Raw genomic sequence first — 18614 nt, forward strand, 5'->3', positions numbered from 1 at the left:
TGAGTTTCAGTTTCTCCAAGAGCAGTTGGTTCTCAGATGGATGTCATTTATGAAACTCATATTTCCGTTGGCTTCTCTGAATCAAACGGTGTCATTTGTTGGACTTCCTGGTAATTTTAATGATGTAACGAGGGAATAAATGCTTTCAGGCAACTCCGGGACTTTGGAAACTAACTTCACGTTGGAGAGTACGGAGTTGCAGACACGGTTCTGCGATCTCCCGTGACTCCAGAAAGAGGGACAGCCCTGATTTGCAGGTGGCTTGCTTCTTGTATCAATACCTCCCTGGCGGAATCCAGACAGGCTCCCACGGAGCAGAGCGTGGGGTTCCTCGCTCGGGCGTACGCAGGAAACCAGGAGGATGTAGGCTTTGCCTGGTTGTGAAGCTGAGGCTCCGACACTAACCTTTGCAACTCTGGAGAAGCCATTTCACCGCCAAGGCCCCCAGGTTGTAAGACTATAAAATTTACTTCTGGTTCTGGCGGCCAACATGCCCTAGTGTGTTGCCCAGTGATTCTCCTTGGGCGCATTGGGACCTTCAACTTGCTTCTGACCCTCGCTTCTGACGGCGAAGGTGGTCAGATGTCACCTTCCTTGACTAGGTGACATTGTAGGGCAAAGTTGATGCAATGCCTCTCCCTTGATTACATTTTGTTACGTAAGATTCCTCTTAGCAAAATGGAGAGAGAGATGCCCCTGCCTGCCTCAAAGCAGCAAATACTCAGGGCATGAGCTGCCTTTGAAGAGGACCTGCAGGTGACCTCAAGGGCCTGAAAATGGCCCCGGTCCACAGTAAGAGGCCAGGTGTCTCAGTCATAGAGCTGCAAGGGAAGGAACTCCTGAAACAGCCTCAGTGACCGTGCACGTGGAGAGTCCACAGGGGAGTGCAACCTCATGACGTCTTGACGACAGTCCTGTGAGACCATGAGCAGAGGACCCAGCTAACTCCTGACCCAAAGGCACTTTGAGATAACAATCTGCATGTTCTTACACTTCCGAGTCTACATTAATTTGTCACTCAGCAATAGAAAATTAATATATATCAGTAGATTATATGTAGACTCAAGGAGGTAATCCACGATCCCCAGTCTTCCTGGCCTGAAAAACCAGGACCAGAATTCGAGATAACCACCAGCCTCTGAAAAGTAAAGGAAGAATCCAAAAAAAGGAGAGAGCCAGAGAGCCACGAAGTGTGTGGATAAATTCTGCCCAAGTCTTTGGCTGATGGCATCATGCACGTCAGGAATGGGGGCCAAGCAGCGAAGGGTAAAAGAACATAAATTGCCAACCAAGAGTCAAAATTTGCATTGTCAGTCCATTCAGCTTATTGCCTCCTAAAACAAAAGAATTAACACTCTTCACAGGAACATAAGTGAATCCAGCACTTGCAAGAATGACATTCACAATGTCTAGGATATGAGCCAAAATTATTCAGCATATGACGAACCAAGAAAATATGACCTGTTCCCAAAGAAAACAAAAGCAGTCAACAGAAGACAACGTGGAGATGTTGGAATTGACAGCCAAAAATTTTACTGCTGTTTATAATTATGCTTAATGACAGAATGAAAAATGTGCTTATAAGGAATGGGGGGAAAAAGGGAAAATCTAAGAAGATTAATAAAAACTATAAACAAGAGCCAGATGGAAACTCTTAAATGGAAAAACACAACGTCTGAAATAAATTAGAATTTGCTCTGTTCGTCTGCTCGGATGACACCCAGCTGGGCTAGTCCTGTCACTAAGTGTGGTGTTTACTCTCACAGGAGGAATGCCACTCTGTTGATTGTGATCAAAATTAAATGGTGGCGTGTCCTCTGACAGCGAGATTAACTTTTGAAATTAAGATTATGCAGGAGAAGCTGTAATTCAGAGTCCCTGTGTTTTATGTGTCACCGGTGATCTGAGTGGATGGATTCAGAGACCCCTGCAGGGAGCTGGGGGGTCCCAGAGTCTTCCTGTAAAATCAGGATGTGATGTGACCATCTCCTTGAATCCTTCCCCAAATTCCAGAAGGAAAGTCAGCTGTTAGTACCAGTCCCTGAGCACTGTTTCCCCAGGGGCTCTCTTACCTGGGGAGGGATGTGGGGACCAGGTGTTCTGGATCCGCCCCCCCCACCCACCCAGAGGGCAGATCAGATCGGGGGCCTGTGTCCCGTGGGTGCTCTGGAAGCATCCTTGCGCAAGGCTAGGCTGAATCAGTAAGTACACAAACAGAGGCAAGCAAATCCCAACAGAAACACCTCCTGGGGGCAAGCCACGGCCCGCTCCAGGGACTTCCTTCCTCACCTGCTCTTTGACCCGCCGCCCGGGACCTGGAACTCCGCTTTCTCCTCGGCTGCCTCCTCTCCTTCCCTCCCTGAAGGCACCGGCTGGCCGTGGCCAGCGTGCAAACCCTGGTCCCCACGGACCCACCGCAGATCCACAGGTCTCCTTCACGGCAGAGTTTCTCAGCTGACTCTCAGCCCCCATCCTGTTAGGTCGCTGCTTCTGCCAGAGATTTTGGTTTTGTTTTAATTGAGATATATTTGGCATGTAACATTGTGTGTATTTAAGATGGTACCACGTGTTGATTTGATACATTTATACATTGTGATTTGAAATACGTCTGACATATAACATTGTGCATATGTAAGATGGTACCACGCCTTGATTTGATACATTTATACACTGTGATTTGAAGTACATCTGACATATAACATTGTGTGTATTTAAGATGGTACCATGTGTTGATTTGATATATTTATACACTGTGATTTGAAATACATCTGATATATAACATTGTGCGACCTTAAGATGTCCCACGCCTTGGTCTGATACATTTATACACTGTAATCCAATTGCCCTTGTAGCTGTAGTCAACACCTCTGTCCCATCCCATAATTAGCATTTCTATTTTTCCATTGAGAATAATCCAGATCTAGCCTCTTAGCAAGTTTGATGGTGATGACTGTAATTACATATATTTTTTGATTTACAGGAGAGATTTATTGGAAGAAATATTACAACATATAAACGCTACAGAAACTTTAATTTCCACTCGTACCGTGGTAATTGATAGCATGCCTAATTAAAAAAAAAAAAAACATTTAAAATCCAGAATGCACAAGGTACTGGTCAGGTTGATTGCTGAGTCAAAGTGGTCAGTAAGCAGACCTCACATAGCATGATCCTCTGTACTGTGGTCTACGATCGCTATATTGTGTATTTGATCTCCAGGACTTACCCGTCTCTGCTTTGCAAGTTTGTTCCCTTAAACTCCCTCTCTCCTGTCCCCTCACCTCCCAGCCCCTGGTAAGCACCATTTTACTGTTTTTACAATTTTGGCGTTTTTAGATACCACATACCCTGTGACTTACCTTACTTAGCATAATGCCCTCAGGGTCCATCCGTGCTGCTATCAATGCCATCCAGATAGCCAACAGATATGTGAAAAGATGCTCAAAGTCACTAATCATCAGGGAAATGCATATCAGAGCCGCAATGGACTGCGTCTCACACCGGCTAGAATGACCGTCATCCAGAAGACACAGGGTAACACGTGCTGGAGAGGGTGTGGAGAAAAGGGAACCCTCCTACACTGGGAGTGGGAAGGTAAATTGGCGCAGCCACTGTGGAGGACAGTATGGCGGGTCCTCAAAAATCTAAAACTAGAACCGCCGTGGGATCCAGCCACCCCATTTCTAGGCATATTCCCATAGGAAGGGGAATCAGGACCTTGGAGAGGTACCTGCCCCCTCCCCATGTTTATTTCAGCGGGGACATGGATTTTACTCTGAGTGGGACGGAAGGTGTTCGCAGATTGCAAGCAGAGCAGGGCTTGTTTCGGGGTGGAGGGCTGTGTGGGAGATCGCGGCCCCCCGCGCTCCCCTTTCGTAAGCGGTGGTGCAGTGGTGGTGCAGCCGAGTGTCAGCCAGCAGCCAGCCCTGGCTCACTGCCTCACTTCCCTTTCTTGTGTGATGAAACCAACGCAGCCCCCACCCCCACCCAGGGGGTGGTTTGGATGCTTTAAACAAACTAAGGGCAGGCCTAGGAAATTGTTAGCCTAAGATCTTTTTATTTTATTTTCAAGGAGCAAAATGGTCCCTCAGGTTCTTCTTTTTTTTTTCTTTTAGGACCTGCTATTTATTTATTTTAATTTTATTTTTTATGGAAGTGTAGTCGGCGTACAATGTTAGTTTCAGGGGCACAGCAAAGTAACTCAGTTATACATTTGCGTACATATATACGTGAATTTTCGCACTCTTTTCCGTGATAGGTTATTACAAGGTATTGAATGCAGTTCCCCGTGCTCCACAGTAGGTCCTTGTTGTTTATCTGCTTTATGTACAATAGTGTGTATCTGTTTATCCCGACTCCTAATTTATCCCTCCCCGTCCTTCCCCTTTGGTAACCACAGTTTCGTTACTGTTCTCTTTGATGAATCCAGGTGAGTAAGGCAGAGTTGGCCTTGAAAGCATCACTTAACTTCAGGCCTTCTGTTTGCTCACCTGTAAAAATTAGAGCGTGGGTCCCAGCTGTAAGGTTCTGTGTCCTTTTATGTCACTGGGTTTTTTTTTCTCTTTATGCGGCAAACACCAAGATGTCACTTTCTAACGGCATTTCTGGCAGCTGGGGACACTTCTGAGCGCTCTATTTAATGCTGCCGTCCCCCCTGCGATGCCTCATAGCACCCCGTGAGGCGGGCGCAGGTATTGTCCCATTTAAGAGAGAAAACATTTTTCGATTTTCAAGGCTTCAAAAATTGACCTCACACACATCTCATCGCAGAAACCTAATGGAGACAGTGCCCGTCCTAAAATGAAGAAGTGATTTTAAAAAAAAAAAAGGCACTGGATGCAGGAAACAAAGGATTAAAAAATCTGGGTGGAGGAAAGGAATTTCCAGGAAACTCAGTGAGAAAAGAAATCAGTTACCAAGTTTGGAAAAAAAAAAAAGGCAATCTAGAAAGAAAATGTAGCAAACTGCGCATCTCGGCTGGAGAAAATTCCTTTTGCGGGAAATTTCTGTTTTACATTCTTATAAAATCTGTTGCAACTATATATGCATAACTAAATAGGGAAGGTTAATTTGAATCTTGTGCTGTAATTTTTTTTTAATTGGGGAGGAAAAGTTTTTGTTGGGGGGAGGGTGCATGTGTCTCAGAGAACTTCTGGAATAGGAAGGGAAAATCAAGAAATCGCAGAATAAGCTTAATTATTTAGAAAAATAGAGGAAAAGCCAAAAAAGAAAGAATTTGAATTAGTTGCTGCCGGAGCGGGGCCGTGGACTGGGAGTCACTGGTTTGACTCTGAGCTTGGTGGAACTGTTTGCTTTTTTCTTATGTCCCTGTTTTTCATAAATACAGGATTTTAATGGTGTCAGAGGTGGTTATAATATATTGTGATGGAAAGATTAAAAAAAATGACGGTTAAAAGGAAACATATGTTGGGTGGGGGGAGGGTGCAGCTCAGGGAGAGCGCGTGCTTAGCATGCACGAGGTCCTGGGTTCAACCCCCAGTCCCTCCATTAAATGAGTAAACCTAATGACCCCCCTTCAAATAAGGACATCCCAAAAGAAAACATAGAACCAGAAAAATATACGCCAACTACTAGTAATCTGAGTGTCAATTAAGGGGTATTTTTTTCCTTCCTTTGATAATTTAAAAAAAATTTTTTTTGCATTAGATATGTGTCACTGATGGCGTTTGAAAAGGAGACACCACACACACACACGCACACAGCCCCTACATGAAACACCAGGTCCAGCCCATGAGGTCACTGTCCCTGGGAAGAGCCGGGGCACATGCTGTGCGCCTGAGTGAATAAACCAAGGAGCTCCAACAGGAGAGCTAAGAGAGCCTGGCAGGTGGGGTTGGCCGCACCCCTCCCAGGTTGAGCTCTTGAGGGATCGGGACCTGTTCGGACTGGAGCGAGGCCCAAGGCTGGCTGAGAGCCCCGCCCCACCCACGGGGCAGGAACCCAGCACCCTGTCATCACTTGCACATACTCTGCACGTAACACGGTGGCCTTTGAGTGCGTCTTCAGCCCTGAGTGTGGATGGATGAAAACGGTCAGAAGGAGGAGAGGAGGGGGAGGCAGTCTTTTGGAAGCAGAGCCCTGGAGTCAGGGGCTCCAGCCTCCACCGTCGGACCTGCTCAGTCCTGACTGGCTGCCCTGAGGAGTGGTGTGCTGGTGGTGGCTGAGCTGGGTGGCTGCGCCAGGCGGGAGCGCGACGTCCCTTCTGCTGACGAATGTCCTGCAGCCTGTGGACGGTTGTCAGTCCTGGCCGCCTGGGCACGTGCAGAGGCAGGAGAGAAGGGAAAGGCCACGGGTGAGGGCTGAGCTGCCCTCTCTGTCTGTCCTTTGTGTGGGCACACATCCCGGGGCCCTAGGTAAAGCTTCCAGCAGGAAGATTTCTTTTCTGCATTCAAGTCAGGGCTAAGGGACCCCTGCTTCATACTTACACTGAGGGGAAACTTCCTGCTCTTCTGATTTGCCCGGAGCCCCAGCCCCCTGCCACGTGGGGGGCTTGGGGGTGCCTCTGAGCATCCCTGGACCACCTCAGGGCACTGCTGGGCACATTACAAGCCCTCACTCCACCACCCCCACCACCCACCCAGGGGCCCCAGAAGGGGACTGGCCACCTGCCAGCCCCTCCCCCACCACCATGCTGCCCTTGTCCCCATGCAGAGCTGCCCTCATACTGAGTGCTGGTCCTTCTTTGTGCTTCGCAGGTGTCTCTAGGGTCCCAGGCTGACTTTCAGAAGAAGAAGAGGCGGGCGCCGGCCCCCCCTCCACCGCAGCCCCCGCCGCCCAGCCCGCTGGTGCCCGCACGCACGGAGGACAGGGAGGAGGGCCGGAAGGGCAGGACGGGTGAGTGAGCGCACAGCACGCACGCCCCGGGTGCTCGCTGTGGCCTGGCATCGCTGCACGGCTACTCACCCCCGCGGTGGCCTCCTCCGCCATGCCATTAACCCGGGAAATATTTAGGCGAAAGAAAGAAAGTCTGGAAATGAACCGTTGGGAGTCCCGGAGCATCCCGCAGGCACATGTTCCGGGCGTGAGGTGGGCGTTTAGGAGGCGGGCTGGTGGGGACGGCGAGGAGGGGATGTGAAGGCGCCGGAGAGCGTGAGTGATGGAGAGCCAGGGCGCGTGGATGTGTGGCGGGCGGGCGTCCCCCGATGGGAGACGGTGGGTTCCAGGAGGTTGCCTGTGGATGCTGGAGTGAAAACACCCAGACCCCAGGGATTTATGGATCCGGTGGTTGCAAGACTGCTGTCGTATTTTGAGCTCCCTGTTCAGAACTGATCCCCACTTGGATACCTTTTAATAGAAGATATTCTTTGAGAAAAAGAGAACCCTAAGTAAAGAGGGCGCCATTGGCCTGTGTCTGCGAGCAGAGAGACCTGTGCGATCGCGCGACCCCGGCCCCTCGTGCTGCGGGGGAAGGGGACAGAAGTGTTGGAGGTCCCCGAGCCAGAGGTGGCCGCTTTTATTGGAAAATCACTCAGTGTTCGTGAGTTCACTTACGTAGGGACAGAAGCCACTCTTGACGAGCGAGGTTGCCCGAGACATGCCCCTGACGTACGTGCACAGGCGTCACCATCACGGGAGCCCTTCAAGGCCACGGCCAGGGCCAGTCAGCCTCCCGGGCACTCTCTGACCTGATGGCTGCAGCCCCCAAGGATGACTGCTTGCACCGTTAGGGTCTAAAACTCTCATCAGAGCCCCTGGGCTGTTGGAAGCATTTTTCCGCTGGTCAGGACCTCGCTTTTAATGTCTTAGCATTTTGCAGCCCGGGGACCGATTTTTTTCTAAGGAGCTGTGGTCTAGATTTCACGTCAGTTGCAAACTCCTTCCCAAAGGAGGAACCGTCTGATTTGAAGGAGACAGGACCAGTAGCTCATGAAAGTAAACCTGGTTGTCCTTTCATTGTTTCACGACGAGACCCCCATTCTGTCTTGCAAGCTCTCTCCCCACTCTTTCCGTGAACAGCTGACGACCCTCAGATTTAGAGTTCCTCGTGCAAACTGTAAGAAGCACCCCGTGAAGCGGTTAAGTGAGGACGTGGTTGAGTCCTGGCCACCTCCGGGCCGGACAGCCCGTCTCAATCCCAGCAAGGACCTCCCGATTCAGCCTTGAAGGACCGAGTGTGTGTGTGCGACGTGCTGGGAGGACCTGGCCTGGGTGTGGGGCAGCTGGTGCTCACGGGGGTCGCAGGAGAAGGGAGGTAGGCGATTTAAACCTGAAAAATTGAAACTGTAAGGACAATTGTCTTCCTAAGGAACATGCGACTGAGAGAATGTGTAGGTGGGAGAGACCCTCCGCGGGTCCGTCTCTAATCCATAAATTTCTATTTATGATTTCCTCCAGAAAATCACTTTGAATAGTTTTTGAGAGCTCCCTCAAGTTGCAGACCCTTTTGCTTTGAGAAATACACTTAAAATACAATTTTTTTTTTAAATTTAAACTGCGTTCAACATCAAACTTACCTTGGGTAACTTTGGACAACTTACGTCCGTGGACAAAGCTAATAGTGGTTTTTTTAAATCACACCTTGCCAGAACATGACTTTAAAGGAATTAATATATTGCAAAAAAAAAGTGTATTTGAAGCCTTATTGGATTGCTTTAATTGCACCATTCAATTGAATCGTTTTTGAGGTCAGGAGTCTCGGTGGCCATTGCAAGGCAGACCTCCATCCCCATCAAAAATCTCCATGATTTAAAACCACAGGCAGAGCTTTTAACCAAAGTCTTCGCTTTGGGTCAAAAGATAATAATTAAAGAAAAATAGCTCCTAACCACAAAAAAAAAAAAAAATTTCTGAGCTCCTTTTTCTATTCAGACACCTGGAGATACTAATAAACATTTTTTTTTGGAATTAGCACTAAAATTACACTGGAGCTGGCTGGATTTGGGTCTTGACCCAGATGTCTTGATAAACAAAAATAAAATTTCTGGCAGAGAGCCTCTCCCTCCCCTGCCTTCTGTTGGAAATGCTCTCTCGTGTCAGGTACTAACCTGGGCCAAGCAAGTCACACCCAATCAGACGTCCTTGGCTGATTTCCCCTTGACGGAGGAAACAACACGTAAAGATGGAGGCATTAATATTTTTCCACGTCAAAAGAACTGTGACCAGGAGAAGGAAGGCATGGATCTGTCTCTTGATGGACAAATGATGTCTCTTAGTATTTTTATTAATGACCTGATGAAAAGCATGAAACATGGAATCCATCCGTTCCTAGAAGATTCTAGACTTTAGAGCTTAAAGAATGTATTTTTATGAGAAATAATAGCACAATGTATCACCCTTGTAATTCACATCATTTGCTCTGCGAATACAATTGTAAATGGACCCCCGGCATGTAAACAGATCACAGAGGGCTGCCCTGGTAGTCTGAGAGGCAGGCTGGGGTTGGGGGGCACCACCCTTAACTCTCCAACTCAAAGCAGTTTGAAAACTGTTACCCGAAACAATGAAGGAAGCTGATGCTATAAATTAGTGCTTACTGGGGTCACACGAGGTCATAGATCAAAGCAAGAATAATCTGAAAAGAAATCCATGAACATGAAAAGACCAACATGAAAAAAGGGACTTCCTTTTAACTGACAGAGCTGTTCAGGGAGCTGTTAATAATCATTTCAGGACCAGCGTTTAAAAATAGTTGTGCCTCCCAGAAGCGAACGCCAAGTGGGCAGGCATTTTCAAGATGGCCCCAGGATGGGACACTACGTATAGAAAACCTTAAAGCAGGAAGGAGGTTGGATGCGGTGCTGAGTGAGGTTGGACTCGGTTCCGGGTGTGCTTGATTTTGCTGATGAGTGAGGTTGCCTTTGGTTCTGGCTGAGGTTGGATTTGGTGCTGGGTGAGGGTGGGTTTGGTTCTGGGTGAGGTTCGTTTTGGTGCCATGAGGTTGGATTTGGTTCTGGCTAAGGTGGGATGTGGTTCCAGGTGAGGCTGGATGTGGTTCCAGCTGAGGCTGGATGTGGTTCCAGGTGAGGCTGGATTTGGCTCTGGATGAGGCTGGGTTTGGTTCCAGGTGAGGCTGGGTTTGGTGCTGAGTGAGGTTGGGTTTGGTGCCATGAGGTTGGATTTGGTTCTGGCTGAGGTGGGATGTGGTTCCAGCTGAGGCTGGATGTGGTTCCAGCTGAGGCTGGATTTGGCTCTGGGTGAGGCTGGGTTTGGTGCCATGAGGTTGGATGTGGTTCCAGGTGAGGCTGGATGCGGTTCCAGGTGCAGCTGAATGTTGTTCCAGGTGAGGCTGGGTTTGGTGCTGAGTGAGACTAGATGGGGTCCCCGGCGTGGCTGCATCAGCTGCCGGGCCGTGTGCGTCCGAAGCTGGCCGGCGCTCCCGGCGTGGGCGAGGGATGGCCACGCGCCCGCGGTGGGTCGTGGGGCGGGGAGTCCCAGGCTTCCCTTCTGAAGTGACCCTGTTGATTCCACGTAGGTGTCGGCCGGCAGGTGCCACAGAAGCCCCCCAGAGGCGCTGCCCGGGGCCCCCCCCAGTTAGAGCTCCCCCCGCCCCCGCCCTACCCTCCTCCTGCCGCCGAGGCCGGGCCGCCGGGATGCTCCGGGACGGGCGCTGCATCCTTGGCCTCCGACCCGAGACCCACACGTACGTGCCTCTCCCTCCCTCCCCGTGTGTCACGGCCCCTCCCTCCCGTGTCTGGTGTCAGGGCTGCGTTTCCAGACTTTCCATCTTGCCTCGGGGGTGGGGTACGTGTGTGTGTTCTTCCTACACGCGCAACGCAGTGTGTCCGATTGCACCGAATGCCACGCAGCGACCTGTTAAAAACTGATTTAAGCCATGAATCATTCAGACGCTGGTTAGATCGCGGCCAGGACCGTGTCGTGTGGGTGGAGCACATGTTCCCCAGATGACAAGGACCCTCAGAATGCCACACCAGCTCGATCTGCCCGGCAACCACCTGAGTGCGGGGGGGCTCCCTCAGGCCAGCTGTGGATGGGAAGGCGAGCTGTCCCCAGAGCTGGGGACACCGACAGATTAGAATCTGAGCCATCCGGCCCATGGCCAAGCATCAGAACCACTGCTCTGCAGAAGGGCGGGCAGAGGAGCAGCAGGGGGAACGGTTTGATTTGAGATCACAGTAGCCAGAAGTAAAGGCTTCATTTGTTTCCGGTCCTTGTCACACCGTGTCCGAGATCAGGCTTTCTTCCTCACTTCCTGGGGTTTCTTGTGGCCTTTAACCAGCAGTGCACACAGCCTCCCGCCTCCAGGCGGCTCACAGTGTTGTCCACGCAGGTGCACGTGTAACAGGTACCCGAGAGCATCCTCTGTGCTCAATCCCGTGCGCATCCCAACCTCCTTCAGGGAGCCTCGGCCCTGCAGGGGTGCTTCCTGAAAAAGTGGGTGCCATCCCGCGCTGGCCTTTCCGACAGCCTTGTGTCCCCCTGTATTCAGCCCAGGGAGCCGCAGGCGCCCACGCAAGACAGGCAGCCTTCTGGTTGGGAAGTTCACACTTTTCCACCATCGGACCGTGTGATCTTTCTTCTCTTCTTTTTAATCTTCTTTGCAAGTGACGGCCAGCTGGCTGCCAGCTTCTGGCTGAATCCTTTATCAGCTTTCTCTGGGCAAAATCATCTCGATTCATTCTCTCTTTTTTTTTTTTTTTTGTTTTCACAAAGACATATTTTCCATCCTTAAATGATGTTTGATCATCTTGACGTTGGAGAGGCGTCCGGATGCAAATGAGTTGTACAGGGTGTTCAGAAATTGGGGCTTAGACAGATTAGGGCAGAAAGATGTATCCGAGGCTCTTTAAGCCCCTCACGCCAAGGCCGTGAGCTTTCAACGGCCTCTTTCATGGCCACAGTTGTCACCACGGATCCTCCTCCCCGGGGAACCACAGAGGGGGCAGCGGCTGAGTGGGAAAAGGTGGCCTTTGACAGCGGAGAGTGGCCACAGCCCAGGAGCTTTGGATGGGAGAGCCAGGCCCGAGGACCTTCCCACCCCTGACCTTACGCAAACCGGGGACCCTGGCTCCCCGCCTGGCCTGCCTGTGTCTTGGGGGGCGGTGTCAGCGTGCGGCGTCGGCTGGGGAGACCGTTGGACAAGATCTGAACGGCTGCATTTAAAGGCTGCGCCTGCAGAAGAAGAGCTCCCTTCTGGGTCTTTGCAAGTGGCGCAAAAACAGATCCCACCTCTGCCCTTGGGGACCTGCAAAAAGAGGGCTGAGCGGAAAAATGGAACAAGCCATAGACGGAATGAAACCTGGAGGCTCCATTGCCACCTCGTGCCCCTGGGGTCACGGGTCTGTTCTGTCCATGCCTTCATTCGCCAGATGCGTGTCATCGGGACGTCCTCTGTCCTGCCCGGGTCACAAGGCATCTTCCTTCCTCTCTCCCCATCTCTCCCCAACTCACACAAACCAAGAAACGCCAGGAAAGAGCATAGAAAGACAGGAGGACCAGAGAGGAGGCCCCGTGAGGGTCAGACCCCCGCAGACGTCTGCCCTCCTCCTGCTCCCTGCGTCTCTCCTGGCTGCGTGTGCAGCCAGACACGAATGCGTCCAGCTCGGAGATTTTATCCACCTCGTTAGCAGGACCAGCTTGACATCCTTGGCAGCATTAAAAGCTGGGAAAGGCTGGGATCGCCTGCCCACCCAGGCGGAAGGCAGTCTGCCTTCCTTGATTACATTCAGGTCTTTCCAAAGGTTAAGGACAAAAAAGTCTGGGTGGTCATTTGTTTTTAGATTTTTTTTTTTTTTTTACAGAAGGTTGAAGTCGCCGGTCACAGGGGAGCGGTAGGTGGCTGGATGCGACGTTCCAGCCCCTCGCCGGGCGTCGCACCTGCCCTCCCACCTGGCTCCCTGTGTCCGAAGGTGTGTGCAGTGCGCAGGGGCGTCGGCCTGCCGGCCACCGGCTCCCATGTGTCTTGTCCCGAATGCAATGTGAGACCCGGGCTCCCTGTGGAAGACACTGTGTTCGTGACAGAGACCAGACCTGGGTACCTGGAGGGCCAGGCGTGAGCTGGCTCCGCCCACATGGCAGCGCTGGGTTTGGGCGCAAACTGAGCCAGGACGGTGGTGTCACTGGTCCCCAAGACCTGGCACAGAACAGGGGGCAGTGGGAATTCACACTGGGGCATCTTTGACCCTCACCTTTGTGGCGCCTCCCCCTCACTCTCTCCCACGGTGCCCCAAGCCCCGTTGCACACCTTGGGCTTTGCGCCTTCACTGTTATTTGTCCTGCTTGGGTTGTTGCAAGGAGGTAAAATGCGTTCTCTTGAACACCCTGTAAGCACAGCCAAAGATAAGATTAAAAAGTGCCAAGCAGCCCACAGACGGTGGATGTGGACGCAGGTGTGAGGTGGTAAGATGTGAAATTGGTCCCCGATGCCACACCCTTCATTCCGATCCCTCCCCGTCCAGAATTTCCCATTCCAACCACCTCCGTGCCCCCGCCCCCCGCCTCTGGAGGGTCTTGTCCTGTCCCCGTCCCCGTGGCTTTGCTGGTCACTGCTGCCTGCTCCCCCGTCCAGAACCGGCCCTCTGCCAGCCCACCTGGGAGCCAGCTGGACCTCAGGCCCTTCCCCACGGACAGCCCCTCCGTCCCATTTTGACGCCTAAAGTGTTACCGGTGCTTGACTCCTGGTCACTAAGACGGTATTTACCTGGGGCAGAGGGGCATCGGAGGACACCATGTGTTCTGCACCACTGCCCCATTTCTCTGGGACTCCTGGACTCTTTTTGAACCAAAATACAGTCTGCAGTTAGCAGAGATCAAGTGACCGTCCCCTTGTGTGTCTGCCTGGCTCGAAGAGGCCACCTGTCCACGGCCTCCCTGCAGCACCGCGGGGGACCAGATGGAGGCGTGTTCTGCACAGGGATGGGGCTCTCCATGCTCCCCCCTACTCCCATCCCGGGGGTCTGTCTTTAGCGTCCCTCCCACCCCTTCCTCTCACCCTCCAGGTGTTTATCCCTTCCTCCCACACGTAGGACACACACCTGCATGTGCCATGTCACCAGTCTGAGCCACTCAGAGGCCGCCACGGCCTTGAAGGGCACCCAGCACCAGCCTTGAGGTCCGTCTGCAGGACACTCGGTAGACAGAGTCCGCATTGCTTGTCACGTCTGAGACTGAGTTTAAGAAAGTCTGTGGCTTCCACCTGGACTCCGTCACCCACCAGAAGCCAGGCTGGGCTCTTCTCTGTGGGGAGGCCCATGGGGCCAGGAGGGAGGGAGCCTCTAGCCAACAGCCAGCAAGGATCTGAGGCCCTCAGTCCTCTGCCCGTGGGAGCAGAGAGCTGCCCGCAGCCGCCGACGGACCCTGGACGCCGAGCTCCCCAGTCGGGGCTGCAGGTGAGACCACAGCCCTCCCGGGTCGGCGCCGCGGCCCAGAGGCAGCCGGCTGAGCTGTGCCCGGATTCCAGGCCCTCAGTCAGCCATTCTTATTGTTTTAAGCCTGAGCTTTGAGATAATTTGACCAGAGGCAATAGGCCACCAATGCAGGCTGCCAAAACCCCATCTCAGACCTTTTCAGGGACCCTCTCATCTCCTGGAACGGGAATCCCAGTGGGACGGACGTGAGTGCTAGTGAACTGACGCCCCGAGCTGCCACCGAGGGGTCCCTTCCCTGTGTCATCTTTGGGGTCGACCCCGCCCTCAGGCTGGTATCAAGGATGCTGGCACCGTTCCCTGCATCCCATCCCGGCACCAGGACTTTGAGAGGAGGAGAGAGACTGTCTTTTCTGCAGAAATGCTCTCTGTGGTTTCTCTCACGTCTCATGGGCCACCGTGGCCCTGGGAGGAATGGGGTTCCCCTGGGATGAGCCAGCTTTCCCGGGCGTGTGGACGCCGCTGGTCAGCCCTGGGACTCTGCTCGTTGGGAAATGGGGGCGGTGCACGCGGTGTCAGCCGCCAGCAGTGTTCACTGCACGTGGGATGCAGCGTCCAGTTTGCTTCGTGGGTCCGGAGGATATGAGACTGTGCGAACAGGTGTAGAGAGGACTCCGTGCCGGAGGTGAAGGCCAAGTGGATGATCCAGATGGACGGCCACGTGCCTGAAGGTCAGAAATCACCGGAGCGTCGTGGTCCCCAGGGCCAGTTTCAGTGCGACTGCCTGACGTTGCTCCTGGCATTAGAACGTGCCCATTTAGAACCCAGGGAGGTCCAATTTCTGGATAATCTTAGTAGCTAATAACAGAATAGGGTGGGTAAAGTGCGTTCAGCCTATCAGTCTTGGGAATCCTGTATCTCATTTATTTTTTTTTTTTGGTGGGGGCGGTAATTAGGTTTATTTATTTACTTTTTTTTTAGAGGAGGTGCAGGGGGTGGAACCCAGGACCCGATGCATGCTGAGCACGCGCTCTGCCACTTTGAGCTGCACCCTCCCCGCTTAATCCGTTTCTGGTTAACAAGCTTTCACATTAACCTCCAGATATCTGATCACATACGTAGGTGCTTCAAGTGTGTGCCTGAACCGTGTGCGTGTGGGGTGGCCCCCATAACCATCTAACCAGCTCACTCTCTAATTTTGGTTTTAGTGGAACCTTCCCTGTGGGTCACCACAGAGGAGTCTGTCCCGCTGGTGGCCCTGAATTGTTTGCTTACAAGATGTGCGATCATTAAGCGATGAACAAAAGTGATTGGCTGCTTATTTCAAAGACAAGACCCTGGGGATTCAGAAATCACTGCATATAGAGCTCAGATTACAGGTTCTCAATTTCTTTTGTGTTTTGAAAATGAAACTGTCCGACGGCTGGCGATTCCTTACGCATTTTCCCACACCGGCTTTCCTTGCGTACACGTGTCTAAGGTGACAGGCAGAGGGGTTTAAAGGCAGGGAGGGAAAAATGGGCCATCAACCCCTGTTCTAAATAGTGTGCAGACTTAAAGCAGACCTGTGACAACTGCGATGATGCTTCCAGCTCATTGGTTTTCAATTTGTCACCAAGGGATGCTAAAGAAAAATTGTAAGTTGTCCAGAGTAGTCAGTCCTAAAGCTTGGACTGGAGCACAGTTCCAGGAGGCTTGTGTGTTGTGGGAGCACCCTGGACCCCCGGCAGGTGTGTGGCCTTCAAAGCAAGCCCAGGGAAGCTCTCCTGCCCCCGCCTTGTGTTTACATGATGCCTTCCTTCCCGCGGCCAGAGAACCAGGAAGGCACACAGAAGCTGGGAAAACAGGAAGCGGGCGGTGAGCACGGGGGCCTCCCGTAAAAAGGAAGGAAACCGGTGGCCGTGGGAGCAGAAGTCTGTCCCCACTCACAAGTGCATTTGAAACAAATGCAGCTGACTTCGCAGCCTGTTTTGATGGTACCTTGAAAACCACTAAATCCGCCCAGTATGAACTAAAGACTGAATTCTACTTAGAAATAAAGCAGTGAGGCTCACATACTGTGCACAGTATGTTTAAAAACCCTACGAACGTATTTCTTTTTGCAAATGATGCTTTAGCTCTTTATTTACAAGATACGGTGTCCCTGAATTGACGGGGAAGTAAAAAAATTTCATGACACTCGCGGGGGCAGCTGTGCACCGGACCTGGCTCCCGCCAGCGGGTGAGAGCAGACGGTTGACATTTTCGGACATTTTGCAAGCCAATTGCTAAATAGAACCATTATTTTAAAGTAAATTATGAAAAAAAAAGGAGAAAAAAAGAGTAAATTATGTGACCTTACCATTAAATAAGTAATATTAAAAATAAAAGTAACAGGGTGGGAGGGTGTAGCTCAGTGGTAGAGTGTAGGCTCACCATGCACAAGGTCCTGGGTTCAATCCCCAGCACCTCCACTAAAAATAAGAATGATAATTAAAGATGCATAAATAAACCTAATTATCTCCACCCCAAAACAAACAAACAAAAAGTTTCTAAAAAGGTAACAGATATTGAAAACATCACTCCCTCATTATTTTACCACATTTGACTATTTCTGTGTTCTTGAGGTTAGGTATGTATTTTGAATCAATATGGTTCAATAATCTATAACCGTGAAAACACCATATTGTAGCACGCCACCGCTTCTCTCCTCCCAGCACCACGGTCAGCGACTGACGTCCGTGGCTGGAAATGAACTGTGTCCCCACAGGGAGCAGGTGCACCCCGGATGTAGCCTGTCTGGATGGATTGTCGGTTCCTTGTCCAGATGCAAGAGAGTGACTGGGAGATGTTAATAATGTAGGTCAGTTATGAAACATGTCCTTCCAGTAGCCAATGCACCGTGTCTTCTTGCATCTTGTAGCCCCCCCCCCAAAAAAAAGTTTAAGAATGGCTCTTCCTTTTTTCAGAAACAATTACTCCATTCAGCAAAGCCATTCATGTGATTGACAAACAGGTCAAGTTCCAACACGTCTTCATGGCTTCATTTTCATCTTCCTTCTTCAAAAATGATCAATCCACATTTGTGTCAAAATTATGTGTGTTTGTTAACGCTAATAGTAGGTTGACTAGAGAGAAAATGATTTGGCAAAAATTAATAAAAGCAAAAAAAAAATTAATAAAAGCCAACTGTGAGAATCAATTGCTTATATAAAATTTCTAACAAAAGATGAATGTGTGTTTCATTATTTCTTGGAAATTTTGTGCTCTCCATCCTTTTCCATCAGTAAAACTTTAATCTATTTATCTATCTCCTTTGCTTTTACCAAAGATCTGGTTACTAACCCTTGACCAGCCTACCACTGCAAAGGAATAACAAAGATAAATAGGAATGTTGAAAGGAAGTGAAATTATTCAGTTAAGAAAACTGATGGCAACATTAATCTTGGCTTTCATAAGTCACTGCTCAACCCCAGAGTTGAGACAAATAATCAAACAGGTGTCTCTGCCTCTTGGTGCTGTAATTTGCAATATAAGTTCCGACTGGGCATAAAAAACAAATTTTTTTAACATCGAGAGTTACAAGAACTTCTTTCTGGGTTTGTGTAAATTTAAAATGGAGAGCTTGCTTTTTCAAGAATGGTTCGGGGGAAGGGCAGTCCTCTGTGGTAGGAGTGCGTGCTTAGCGTGTACAAGGTTGTTCCAGGGGTTCAATCCCCAGTCCCTCTGCTAAAATATAAATAAGTAAATAAACACACAAGCAAAAACATAGGAAAATAAACAAATAAACTTAATTACCGCCCCCCAAAAAAGAAAAAAAGGACATAAAATAATTTTTAAAAGGACTGTTCAGGATTCTGGATTCTTACTGAATAGCATTATTTCATTTTATTAGTTAAAAAGCGCAAAGGGGCTACAGAGCAATCCTTTCCTTCCTGACAGTAATCTTCAAAACTGTTGTTAGGAGATGGTTTTAGGTACAACCATTCTTTAGTTTAATCCCTGGCATTCAAGGCTTGCAGAGCCTGAAGCTCTGCCATGTCACCGGGAGAAAGAGGAAGACCCAAGGGAGCTTTGCTTCTTGAAAACAGGGCATCTGAGCCTCTTTCCAACTCCGTAAACCAATATCCTCGTGATCAAGGTTGGGTTGATGGCTTGGCCGTTGAGGGGATTCTGAAGCAAGGTTGTCTGTTTTCCCCTGCAGCTCTGAAAGCACCTTAGATTTTTTCTTTTCCCACCCCAAGAGGTCAGAAATGGCTTTTGCCTAACCAGCCGGGCAGTGTCTCCATCTGCAAGAACTTTCAGGTTTCATATCAAAGCCAAATAATTTTATTGGACAGCCTGAAAGGCAGC

At 50.5% G+C, this 18614-nt stretch overlaps 1 protein-coding gene and 1 non-coding gene across 18 annotated transcripts in view; both read left to right on the top strand.

Annotated features, from left to right (window-relative positions):
* Positions 1–18614, top strand: part of COBL (cordon-bleu WH2 repeat protein) — a 152968-nt gene that overhangs the window by 100429 nt on the left and 33925 nt on the right. For 14 of the 17 annotated variants that reach the window (XM_032476275.1, XM_032476277.1, XM_032476279.1 and 11 more), the window contains 2 exons: positions 6717–6855; positions 10433–10600. In XM_032476275.1, the coding sequence (XP_032332166.1) occupies positions 6717–6855; positions 10433–10600 (307 nt within the window). The remainder of the gene's footprint in view (positions 1–6716; positions 6856–10432; positions 10601–18614) is intronic. The other 3 variants (XM_032476268.1, XM_032476271.1, XM_032476273.1) reach the window with 1 other exon arrangement.
* TRNAG-ACC lies at positions 16664–16735 on the top strand. Its single transcript has one exon. It is a non-coding gene; the product is annotated as a tRNA-Gly (tRNA).

This window comes from Camelus ferus, unplaced genomic scaffold, assembly GCF_009834535.1.
Source record: "Camelus ferus isolate YT-003-E unplaced genomic scaffold, BCGSAC_Cfer_1.0 contig313, whole genome shotgun sequence".
Taxonomy (NCBI): Eukaryota; Metazoa; Chordata; class Mammalia; order Artiodactyla; family Camelidae; genus Camelus; species Camelus ferus.